The sequence below is a fragment of the Dasypus novemcinctus genome, chromosome 25 (genome assembly GCF_030445035.2).
Source record: "Dasypus novemcinctus isolate mDasNov1 chromosome 25, mDasNov1.1.hap2, whole genome shotgun sequence".
NCBI lineage: Eukaryota > Metazoa > Chordata > Mammalia > Cingulata > Dasypodidae > Dasypus > Dasypus novemcinctus.
The window spans coordinates 14,501,484-14,513,620 of record NC_080697.1 but is presented as its reverse complement, the minus strand read 5'-3'; the positions used below and the strand labels follow the sequence as shown (position 1 = coordinate 14,513,620).

Sequence of the window (12,137 nt, the reverse complement as noted above, 5' to 3'; positions counted from 1 at the left end):
CCTAGCCAGACCTAAAATTGTCCATTGCCAATCAAGCACCACCCAACATGAAAGGAAGTGTGACAGAAGAAAAATTGTATTGGAAAGAGACTCTTAACAAAATACAGTTAAGATATCTTACTTTTTAAAACCTTACAAAAATATCTGACCATGTGAACACTTTGCCAGGGCCCTCCCAGAGCCTCAGAAGGAGTCTTTGTGACTCCTTCCTGAAGCTTTAAGCTTCTCTAGCTTAAAAATAGATCCACTTCTGAGGCTACTCAAGCAGATATCCTTTTATCTGCTGATTTATCATTGAGGGAACTGAGGCTTTGAAGATTTAAGAGAGCTGCCTAAAGTCATATATCTAGTACGTGGTTCCTTGGCCAGAGCCCTTTCTACCACTGCCCAAACATCTGGCAGCTCACTCACCCCTGCTAACCTCTGGCCCCTAGAAAACTGACAGCTCATAAAATTCCTAGGTGCTAAGCAGCCCGTTTCACCACAGCTAAGGCAATGTTCACAACCTCTATATTCTGTCTGCCCAGGGGATATGTTTTGAATTTTTATAAGCACAGACAGGGGAAGACCTATGTCAAAAGCCTTGTTCTGCTCAGCATGGCTATGAGATTTTAGAGACTGTTGGATAGATAATAATGCTTTCTCTGCTGAGACCAAATGGTCTAAGAGGTAAACCCAAAATAAGAACTGGTTTAGGTAACTGTATACACCATGATGTAGAGGCTTAAGTCAGACAAGTTGAAGGATCATTCAGCAAACAATTTCATTACAGAGTATGATCTTCTTGACCAAAAGGGCTATGTGAAACTCACCTTTAGCCTTCCCCAAAACATCGAACTATCTATGACTGTTTGAATACAGCAACTCCCAAAAAGAGATTATGTTATTTAATCTATTCCTGTGGGTGTGAGTCCCTTTGATTGCATTAGATTCCTTTAAGGGACATTGATTAGATCACTGGATAGACCACTTCTGATTGGATTACATCAGTGAGGCATGACTCGGGTTAGGTCTCCCCCCTCTTGCTAGGTCTTATATAAACTGAGAACACAGAGAGAAGACAAACAGAAAGAAAGCTGCCATTTTGATCCTGCCATGTGAGAGAGAGGACTGCAGGAAGACAGAGAAGCTCCGAGAAGCTGAGGTTCGGAGTCTAGAATCCCTAGAGCACAGAGGCAGAGGAAGAGGCCCCCGAGGGGCTGGGCCCATGGAGCAGCTCCAGGCTGAGAGATGAGACATTTGCCTGATTGCCCAGAGCTGGGCTCAGGAAGAAAGCAGAGCTGCCAATGTTGAGAGAAGAGGACCTGAAGGAGATAGGCCATTTGCCTGATGGCCCATAGCTGGGCTCTGGGAACTGTGAGCCCAAAGGGGAAGGAAGGGACCTTGGCAGAAATTGGCCACCACCCTGCTTTGCCACATGGCAGGATGCCAGGGTCACAAGTAGCTGACTTTGGTGAGAAAGCATCACTGATAGTGCCTTGATTTGGACATTTCATGGCCTTGGAACTGTAAGCTTTCACCCTAATAAACTTCCCATTACAAAAGCCAATCCATTTCTGTACTTTGCATTGGCAGCCCTGTGGCAAATTAAGATACCATCCAAGACTAGCCCAAATAACAGGTAAACAGAAAATTTCTGTTGGATAGACTTGGGCAGAAAGTAGTCACACACTGATGGTTTAAATTGTATTAAGCATAACTAGAAGGGTATTCATGATAGTATTTGTGATTTCCATATAGCTACTTCCTTATGATCACCCTGACAGAATTCATTTCATTTGAAAATAAAATTTTCCCTGAACTGCTGCTTCAAATTATTTCAATCTCATATAATTTAAAAACTGAGCATTTGTTTCTTCACTCATTTCCGGGTGAGCAAGTCTTCTTTAAATGTTGGGAGTATTTTTAAAGATTGTGCTTTTATTTTATTTATTTTTTAAGATTTATTTATTTATTTCTCTCCCCCTGCCCCCTGGCCCCGGTTGTCTGTTCTCTGTGTCCACTCGCTGCGTCTTCTTCTTTGTCTACTTCTGTTGTTGTGAGTAGCATGGGAATCTGTTTCTTTTTGTTGTGTCATCTTGTTGTGTCAGTTCTCCGTGCGTGCAGCACCATTCCTGGGCAGGCTGCACTTTCTTTCACGCTGGGCGGCTCTCCTTATGTGGCACACTCCTTGCGCATGGGGCTCCCCTACATGGGGACACCCCTGCGTGGCACGGCACTCCTTGCGCGCATCAGCACTGCACATGGGCCAGCTGCACACGGGTCAAGGAGGCCCGGGGTTTGAACCGTGGACCTCCCATGTGGTAGGTGGATGCCCTAACCACTGGGCCAAGTCCGCCACCAGATTGTGCTTTTAATAGGTAGTCCCTTACTGATTCTCCACATAGGCTTTTGCTACTCTTTATACATACCCCAATTAAAGCAGTTCTTACGTATTAAAATATTTTGTTTACTATCTGTTCCTCCCACTGAACTGTAGGGCAGAGGGCACATTTTTTTTTCATCTTTATATCCCTAGCACCTGGAGCAGTCCCTGGCAAAATATAGGTAGTTAATACTTATTAAGAGGAAAATAAACAAACATAATCTTGACTTCTACATGAAGTGAAATTCACTGTCAATATAATAAAAAAGATTTTAAGAGCTGGGAAGCTCTTCTACCAAGGGAGCATCAAACCTTTTGAGGCTTTGCAGTAGGCCTCTGGTTGCCATTTTGGCCTCGTCATATCTCTATTCACTTACAATGTAGCAGACAAAAGCATTTTAATCCAAAAGAAAAAATCCTTTAAATCAAAAAGTCTCAGTATCATTTGTGAAGTATATATATCAATCCTGTCCTTAAGAACAAACTTGCATTTAGATTTCCAGGCTGAAAGTTTGAAATAGGTAGAGGCTGCCTTTTAAAGGCTCCTGAAATTTCCCAATCTCATCACCTGAAGAGAGGGACTGCGACCAATTCGGGTAGCAGAACCTTTTCTTTCTCCAGATAAAATCACAGCAAAGTAACAATACTCCTTGTAATGCTGATGTGATTTCTAACAGTCTGGTTTGACTGATAAGGTAGGATAAAAGAAAATAACCTAAAGAGTATTTTAAAATCCTTCACTGCCTCCCCATAAATCCCAAACCCCATAGCACGATACCTAAGGCCCCTGCTTGTCTCTCCATCTCGTCTTCCCATCTCATCTTCCATCAGTGACTCCCTGCTCTCCCAGCTCCTTGTGATGGACATGTAGTGAGGTCTGCTTCCCATTTCTCTGGAAAATTCTGATCGCACTCACAGGCGTGGGCTCTTGATTGCAATGCTCAGATGTGTGACCCTGTCCTGGGTGTGGCTATTGATCAAGCCAGGATCAGCTTGTCCTGGCTTTTCCCCAGGATTTTAGACTTTTGAATTGAAACAGAGACTGACACGGGACGTGTTCACAACAGCACTCCAGAGCAAGGGCTCTTCACCTTTATTGTTCCACGGACCTCTTACCAAGTTCACACTGTACTGTGGATTATTTAATAAATATATCACACCCATACCAACAGTCTGCACAAGAGTACTTTTCTGAATTTCAACTCAAGTTCACGGACCCCTTGTTAAGAACCCCTGCTCTAGAGAGAAGGTCCCAGATCTCTGGCTGCTCAGAGCCATGCAGTAAAGTTTCTCGCCCCACCTGATGAATTCATATCCAGGAGATACCTCAGTATGCTGCCAATGGATTTTTGCTTCAGTTAGTTCTGGTTAGTTACGTACAGCCACAAGGATGTTAATTAACATAGAAACAGCATCAGAGAGAGGATTACAAGAAACACCTTCAGAAGAAATGTGAGGTATTTGGAATTGGTATTCATAGCTAAGCACAGAGAGGGGCGTGGGAAACTATACTTTGTGATATGATGTATTAGCCAGGGTGCTATAGGGAAACAGAATCATCAAGAGATATCTCTCGGTAGTAAGAGATTTTATCAGAGCCTCTCTGGGACCGTGGGGATGCACAAGTCCAGGTTCCGCAGGCAGGCTGCAACCAGGAGCTCCAATGAAAGTCCAGGGAAAGTCCTTGTCATCTGGGAGATGTTGGCTGTTCAAAGACGAGCTGGGAAATTCTCACTCAATGCTGGAATCACTTCCCCTTTTAAGGCGTTCAACTGATTGGATAAAGCGTCACTCACTGCTGATGGCAATCTCCCTGACTGATGTCATTGTAATCCGCTATCTATGATTTACCACTGCAGTAAAGGCAATGGTGACTAAAGTCCATAAATGTCCTTGTATTACAATTAGCCCAGTGCTGGCTTGACCAAATAATTGGGCACAATTACCTGGCCAAGTTGACACATTGGCCTAACCATCACAACAATATCTGTAGTTTCCTTCAAAATTATACATTTGGAGATGAGAAGTAGGTACAGATATAGATGAAGCAAGATTGACCCTAGGGTCATCATTGTTGAAGTGGGGCAGTAGATATAGAAGGTTTTTTTAAAATAGGATTATCTCTATTTTTTATACTTTCTTGAAATTCCCCATAATATAAAGTTTTTAAAAATTAACACATGGAATCACAAGGGGAGACTGTCATGGTAGGACAATTTAAAGAGGGTGATGAGAAAATAAGACAAATAAGAAAATAATAACAAAAAAGACAAAGGATTTTAAAAAAATAAAGAGGATGATGAATATGAGAGATTAAGTAAAATGGATACCTTAACGCAAGAAAAGAAAAAGCAAGATGCCAGAATGCTATAGACAATGCATTAAAATAAATGTGAATATAATTAATACCACTGAATTATACACTTGTAAGAAGTTAAAGTGGCAACTGTTGATTTGTATATACATTACTACAATAAAAAGTTAAAAGAAAAAACAAAACAGGGCCCCCATCCTACATAACTTCCAGTCTGGGCTCTGAAGTTCGTAAACTGAGCTTGGGGTTGCCGAGTTGCAATTCCAGTAGATGACGAGACCATCAGTCTTCCAAGGAAAAGCCAGGGCACGGACTGGAGCAGAGGAGGCATTTGGCAGTTACATATGTGGGAGCGACAGCTGGAGCTGGAGAACTCAGACGCCCCCAAGCCCTTTGAGAGGTTCCCACGGTGCCCCCCACCTCTGCCCTCTATGCTCTATGCTCTATGCCCTATTATGTCATCCTATGCCCTATTATGTCATCAAACTCAACATGAGCCAGAGGGCGACAGGAAGGATAGGAATCAGCAGGGAATAGCTACACCCAAAATGAATTTTTAAACTTGCTAAAGAACGTTGGGAAAACCTGGGGAGAACACATGGGTATGGATTTTAAGGATGCCTACACCATGAGAACAGACCTCAATTTCAGGACAGGCCAAATTAATTGAGACGGCCACCCAGTAAGGTAAATATTACAGGCACACCTCGCTTTATTGCATTTCACTTTATTGTGTTTTGCAAACATTGCAGTTTTTACAAATTGTATATTTGTGGCAACCCCGCCTCGTCTATCTGTGCCTTTATCAATAGCAAGTGCTCACTTCGTGTCTCTATGTCACATTTTAATTAAGGTATATACATTGTATTTTTAGACATAATGCTTTTGCACACTTAATAGACTACAGTATCAGGTAAACATAACTTTCATATGCATTGGGAAACTAAAAATTCATGTGACTTGCTTTATTCCAAGTCTGGAACCGAGCCCATAATACCTCTGAGGTATGCCTGCATTATTTGGACGTTTCACACAATATTTCTTAACTTCTGGAAAAAATACATTTGCGATTACTGTCAATACATGGTATTGTCATTTCTTAATTATCACACTAGACACTGAGCTCAAAAATTAAATACAGTTTATTGCAGATGCTTTTCTTAAGACATGGAATAATTCTTGAATGCCTTCCTTGATTCTCACCCTGAATGATTTCTCCGAGCAGATGGCTTCCCCTAAAGCAGCTTCTTTCGGGTCCTCTTCCACCAGTCAAGGATCAGGGTGTGTTCTCTTTTGTTGCTAAAACCTTTTCAAAGTGACAGGAGAGAAGAGCTGGGTGTGATAGAGGAAGTTCCTCCGCTTACCTGAGCTGATGCCCTGAAACCTAGAACTCCTGCCCGAGCTGACTGCCACCTAACCTGCCTCTGCGTCTTCTTACACAGCCTGAATTCAGAAACATGCAGAGATTCGGGGACAGAGCCAGCCTTATCACAGGTGGGGTCGATCGCTGATCAGTCATGCTTTGAGGGCCCCCAATAGTCCTGCTTGCAGAGGTCAATATGCCCAGAGTGCTAATTCACACCAGGATTGTTGTGACAGAAAACTCCAGATTCCTTTCTTCCCTTCTCTCTTCAGACCTAACCTCTAACCTCCACCCTCACTATCTGCTGCCCTTCTCACGTCATTGAGAAAATGGAAGGAAATAGATGTGAACAATGTTCCCTTCACAAAACCCACCAGCCTAGCTTCACCTCTGCCCAGGTGCCCTGTCTTCCCTCCGCTTACGTTGGCTGCATACTTCCTGCGCGTCTTCAGAAAGCCCGCCCGTCCATCTGAGCCCCAGATGCCACCTCCTCACCCACTGAAGGACTCTGCTCTTGCACTTACGCCCGCTCTGGCATTATCAATTTTCCCCGTCTGCTGGAGCATTCTCGTCAGCAAACATACGTGTTAGATCATCTAGCATCTTATAAAAACTTTCCCTTGTCCCCACCCTCTCCAGCTACCATCCTGTACTCTCTGTTCCCTTCATAGCAAAATTCCTCAAGAGTTGCTTATCACACTGTCCCCGCATCCTCAGGCCCAATCTCTCTCAAACCCACTCTAACCAAGCTTTCATTAGAACTGCTCCTCAGGAAGCTCAGGAACAAAAATCACCAATTATTTCTAAACCTCACTGAATCCAAAGTCTAGTTCCCAGTCCCATCTCACTTGCCCTCCCAGCAGCACCAACACAGCTGACCGTGCTCTCTTTTGGAACGCTTCCGTCCTCAGGTTCTGTGGCATCATGCCTTCCTGCTTCTCCTCCTTCCCTCCCAGCACACACTCCTTTGCTTTCCTCTGGTGGCCCTGCCTCCTGGACCAACCTCTAACTCTGGGCGTTCCCTAGAACCAGTCCTCAACCCTCTTCCCTTTCTATACTCACTCCAGGATATCTCATCCAGGCACATGGCTTCAAACAGCATCTGCACAAGATGACTCCCGGATACAGATGTCCAGCTCCAGCCTCTCCCCTGAGCTCCAGATTTGTACATCCGCCTGCCTACTTTGCATCTCCTCTCAGAGTTCCCATGGGCATAAACACGATGCTAAAACGGGTCCAATCCTAGTCTCAGTACCAGCATAAGGAGACAGAGCTGGGTTCTAAAGTGAGGTGTGAGACCACTATTCAGGACTTGCCAAGAGGTCAAAACTATTTTCTGTGATTCTTAACCACTCACCCACATTAGGGGTATAAAAGGATCAGGAGTTGAAATTGAAGAAGAGGACTTGGGGCAAAAAGTTGCTGGTGTTCTGTGAGCCCCAGGTAGGTGGCAGAGCAACCCTTTCCCGAGCCCCTAAGTGGCTCGACAGGATCACTCAGCTACATAGTGGCCGATAATCAGCCTCAGCCTTTGAAACCTAAGACGCGAGGCCTGCCTAGAGGGGCCTGCGGCAGCAGACCAGGAGTTACAGTTACTGTTTAGGAAGGCATTGCCCTCCTGAAGCCAGGTCAGGGGTGCATGCTGGCAGTGGCCCAGAAATGGGCTCCACGTAAAAAAAAATGAATCAGGTTGGGTTGCCTTGGATGAGGTCTCAGAGGGCCACCTGGAGGAACAAGGAGATGCCAGCAAAACAAAGTAGCAGGAGTCTTCTCAGATGCTTAGGAGCCAAAGGCAGTTACTTATAAACAACTCGCTAGGAAGGAGTCACCGGGCAGGAAATCCCCAGCATTGGAGTTTTCTCTGAAGATCATCTGGAGTGCCCATGAGTGGGAGCATTAGCCTTCAACACCTGCCGAGCCTCGGGAATGCTTTGCGTTCAAAAGGATCTTCATAAAGTGAAGAGTTGAGAACTTCCCTGCCCTTCCGTCGCCTCTCCTTCCTCCATCCCGCAATGACTCTGAAGATATCAGAATTTAGACACGGGGCTTCAGAGTAGGAGTGGGATGGGAAAGAGGGAGGACGTCAAGCCGCTCCTTTCTCAAGGCAGCAGCCAGCCTGCAGCAGGCCCAGCTGGGGAGCGCGAGCTCACGTGAAGACTGAAGTTCCGGTCATTCCCCCAGATATATCTCATTAATTAGATGTATTAGTTACTAACTGAGACTTTTTATTATCTGAGGATGCCAGAGGAGGGGAAGAACTACACCCACAGGACAGGTTTAAATGGACAATGGGGAAAAAACTTAAGTTGCTTTATAATCATAGCCTACAAATCCTCCTTGTATACTGCAACAGTTACAAATATCTCAAATTTAGCCTGCCCCAGACAGAAATATTCCTTTCCCTTGCACTCCCCGCTCTCCCTGTCAAGCTGCTTTTCCTGCAAACTTCCCTTAGTTCAGGGAATGGGAGCATGTGGCAGTTCAAGATTATTTATGAATCCCCCAAAAAAGAGATTATGTTTGTGAACTGGTCTGTTCCTCTGGGTAGATGCCCTCTGATTGTATTAAGTTTAAAGGTTTTGAGTTTACTTCGATTAAATCAATTGAGGGCTTTTGATTCGACCACGTTAGTGGAGCATGACTCTGGTTGAGTCCCGCTCCCTTGGTGCTGATATTAACAGACACTCACTCAAGAAGACACATGTAGAGAGAGAGAGGCAGAGGAGAGATGCCTCAAACGCTGAAGCCTGGGGACAGATGAGCCCTTCGCCTGCTAGTTTGCTGCTGAGGCCAACAGAGCAGCCGAGCAGCTGGGGAAGTCCTGACAGACAAGCCCTCTGCAGGCGGTAGCTGAGGTCAGAAGCAGCTGGGCCCGCGGAGCTCCACGAGGAAGAGGAAGCCCAGGAAGGACCGTCCTGCTTCAGCACGTGGCATCTGACTTTGGAGAGAAAGCAGCCTTGAGGTTGACTCTTTAGAGCCTTGTAACTATAAGCTTTTGCCCAAAATAAATACCCTTTATAAAAGCCAGCAGATTTCTGGTACTTTGCATCGGTACCGCTTTGGCTGACTAATACAGATCATAACCCACCCCAGTGCTCAGGACGAAATCCTAGGAATTGTCTTTGATTTCTTGTATTCAGTCGCTTCCCATGTCTAATACACACAAGCTCTGTCGGCTTGCTCCCTTCTCGGCACCTCACTACACCGCTGGCCCCAAGCCGCTGTGATCTCGCCTGCTGCACTAGCCTCCTGTCTGGGCTCCCTGCTGCACTCTCGCCCCAAGCAGCAGTCATATTCTTCTTTTTAAAATATTAGATCACCTTTACCCCCTGTCCAAAACCCTTGAAAGGCTTCCCTTCACACAATGGGCTTTACTCAGCTCTTCACCGTGGCCTCTAGCCCCCAATCCTCTGGGGCACCTGCCTCCCCCCACCCTCCCCTCCTGCCTCTCTCCACTCCCCCTCTGTGCTGCAGCTTCACTGGCCTTTTCTTGCTGTTTTCTGAACGTGCCAATCTCACTCCCATCAGAGTTCTACTCGTGTCAGTTCATGTGCCTCAGACACTCTTCCCCCAGATCTATTTCTCATTCCCACATTCCATTCGCATCTCTGCATAAATGTCATCTCCTCTGAGGAGCCACCCCGACTTCTCTACCCAAAGTAGTTCCCCGCCCCACCCGTTCACCCATGTTCTCTTAATCTTTAACCTGCTCGCTTTTCCTCACTGCACTTATTACTGGCTCACACAACATTGTATGTTTATTGGCTTGTTTGTATTCTATCTCCGCCATCAAAATGGGGTCAGGGCTTCATCTGCTGGGCTTACCACTCTAAGTTCAGCCCTCAGGCACTGCCCAGCTCTGAGCAGGTGCTTTTTAAATTTTGTGGAAGGGAGAAAAAAAGCACATGGGAGGACACCAAACTATGAGAGTAAAAAATTTAAAACAGAAAATAAAGTTTTAATAAAATTTCGGGAAGTGGACTTGGCCCAATGGATAGGGCATCCGTCTACCACATGGGAGGTCCGCAGTCCTAACCCCGGCTCCTTGACCCATGTGGAGCTGGCCCATATGCAGTGCTGATGCGTGCAAGGAGTGCCGTGCCACGCAGGGGTGTGCCACATGCAAGGAGTGCGCCCTGTAAGGAGAGCCACCCAGCATGAAAGAAAGTGCAGCCTGCCCAGGAATGGCGCCGCACACAGGGAGAGCTGACACAACAACATGATGCAACAAAAGGAAACACAGATTTCCCGTGCTGTTGATAAGGATAGAAGTGGTCACAGAAGAACACACAGCGAATGGACACAGAGAGCAGACAACTGTGGGGGGGAGGGGAGAGAAATAAAATTAAAAAAATAAATCTTAAAAAATAAATAAATAAATAAAATAAAATTTCCATGAGTGGTATGTTGGTGGTCTCGGTGTAGGTGTTACATTATTTTTTGCAACTGTCCTATAGGTTTGAAATTGTTTAAAATTTTCATGAGTGAGTAGAAACAATAGCTCCATTATCCTTTAGGGGTAGAATTGGAGAAGTGGAGAGACAGTCGGAAAAGAAGAAAGATGCAAAGATTGACTTTACACTCAGAAAACAGGCTGCTTACGTTAATTTCTAACTGGGAGGTTGGGAGGGTGGGGGGTGAGCTATGCCTTCTCCTCTGATTCCACTCCTAGAAGAGGCTAACCTCCTGGGACACAGGTGGGGACGAGGGCAGAGGGGAGGAATGGCACCTAGACCAGGAAGCAGTAGGCTGGCCAGGCAAGCGGTGCCAAGTTCAACTGCAGTTCCCTGAGGATGAGGAAGCTGTGCTCTGTAAACACCTACATTTCTACACATTTTACATTTATAATTTGGGGGCTTTCATTTTACTTCCTAAGTTTTACTACTTTAATTTAGTATACGGTCCTTTTCAAAGATCTCTACCTATCTTGACTGAATTCAAAGATCTCTACCTGTCTTGACTGAAATAAGGGGAGCAAAATTTAGGGCTAGGTAGCAGATGTGGCTCAAGCAGTTAAACGCCTGCTTCCCACATGGGAGGTCCCGGGTTTGGTCCCCAGTGCCTCCTAAAAACAAACAACAACATAAAACAAACAGCAAGAAAATTAATGAAAAAACAACTCAGGAGAGCCAATGTGGCTCCTGGTTGAGCAGCAACTTCCCACATACAAGGTTCTAGGTTCAATTCCTGGCCCTGGTACCTCAAAAAAAAAAAAAAACTAGGGCCTGGCTTGGGTGTAATGAGTGGTAAATGATAGATGGAAGAAGGGAGAAGACTGGGGAGAGAGCAAGCTAGTGAAATCCTAGACAGTTCAGCCCATCTCCCAAAGAGCCCCTCTACTTCTGTAGCTTCACCAAGGTCAGGGAAGCCCTCTTCCCTCTGAATAAAGAAAACCTGCCTCTCAATTTTGTCTACTCTCTCCCTTTCTCTTATTTTGTCCACTGTTGCTTCTCTTCTTGGAAGCCTGCCCTACAGAGAAGAATTTCCCAGCTGCTCAGCTGCTGTACCAACAGCTGCTGACTCGTCTGTTGTAAAACGGGGCTACTGCATTTCTTACTTACCACTTCCTGCTCCTCATCCCTTTCGACCTCCTGGCTGAGGCTCAAGGAAGAAAGGAGACCTTCAGAGAGAGCCTCTTTCGGGCTTGGATACTTTGCATCCTGATAACCTAGAGGTTCCTTTTCCAGAGGGGATGACTCTTTGTTTCTGTAGGAAAGAAACAGAAAGGAAAGAATTCTCTGACCTATTTATCAACTCAACTGTAACATTAAGTATCTCTATTTAAATTTGTAGTTGATGAGTTCTATATGAATTTACACATTTTTATGAAAAGGAAACCCAAACAGGCAGCATTACCTTGCTCTAGTAATATTTTCATCTGAAACTCTTCCCTGCTTAATCAAACAGCAGAGTGAGGGTCCTTTTGAGTAAGTGACACCTTCACAGAGGTGTGCGTGATGCCCTCCCTGGCAAGACAGACGTGTCGTAACTGGGACACTTCTCTAACTCATGGAAGAGAATCCACGCCTCCTCTTTCTCTTTCCAGAGGAGGCTCCCAGACCTAAGCCCCTGGTGTAAAATGGAAGCCCCCAGGT

General features: G+C 45.4%; 1 protein-coding gene across 6 annotated transcripts in view; it reads right to left on the bottom strand.

Moving 5' to 3' along the window:
- Positions 1-12,137, bottom strand: part of LOC101414038 (protein FAM228B) — a 76,142-nt gene that overhangs the window by 26,756 nt on the left and 37,249 nt on the right. For all 6 annotated transcript variants that reach the window (XM_058287693.2, XM_058287694.2, XM_071211900.1 and 3 more), the window contains one exon: positions 11,604-11,748. In XM_058287693.2, coding sequence (XP_058143676.1) covers positions 11,604-11,748 — 145 coding nt within the window. The remainder of the gene's footprint in view (positions 1-11,603; positions 11,749-12,137) is intronic.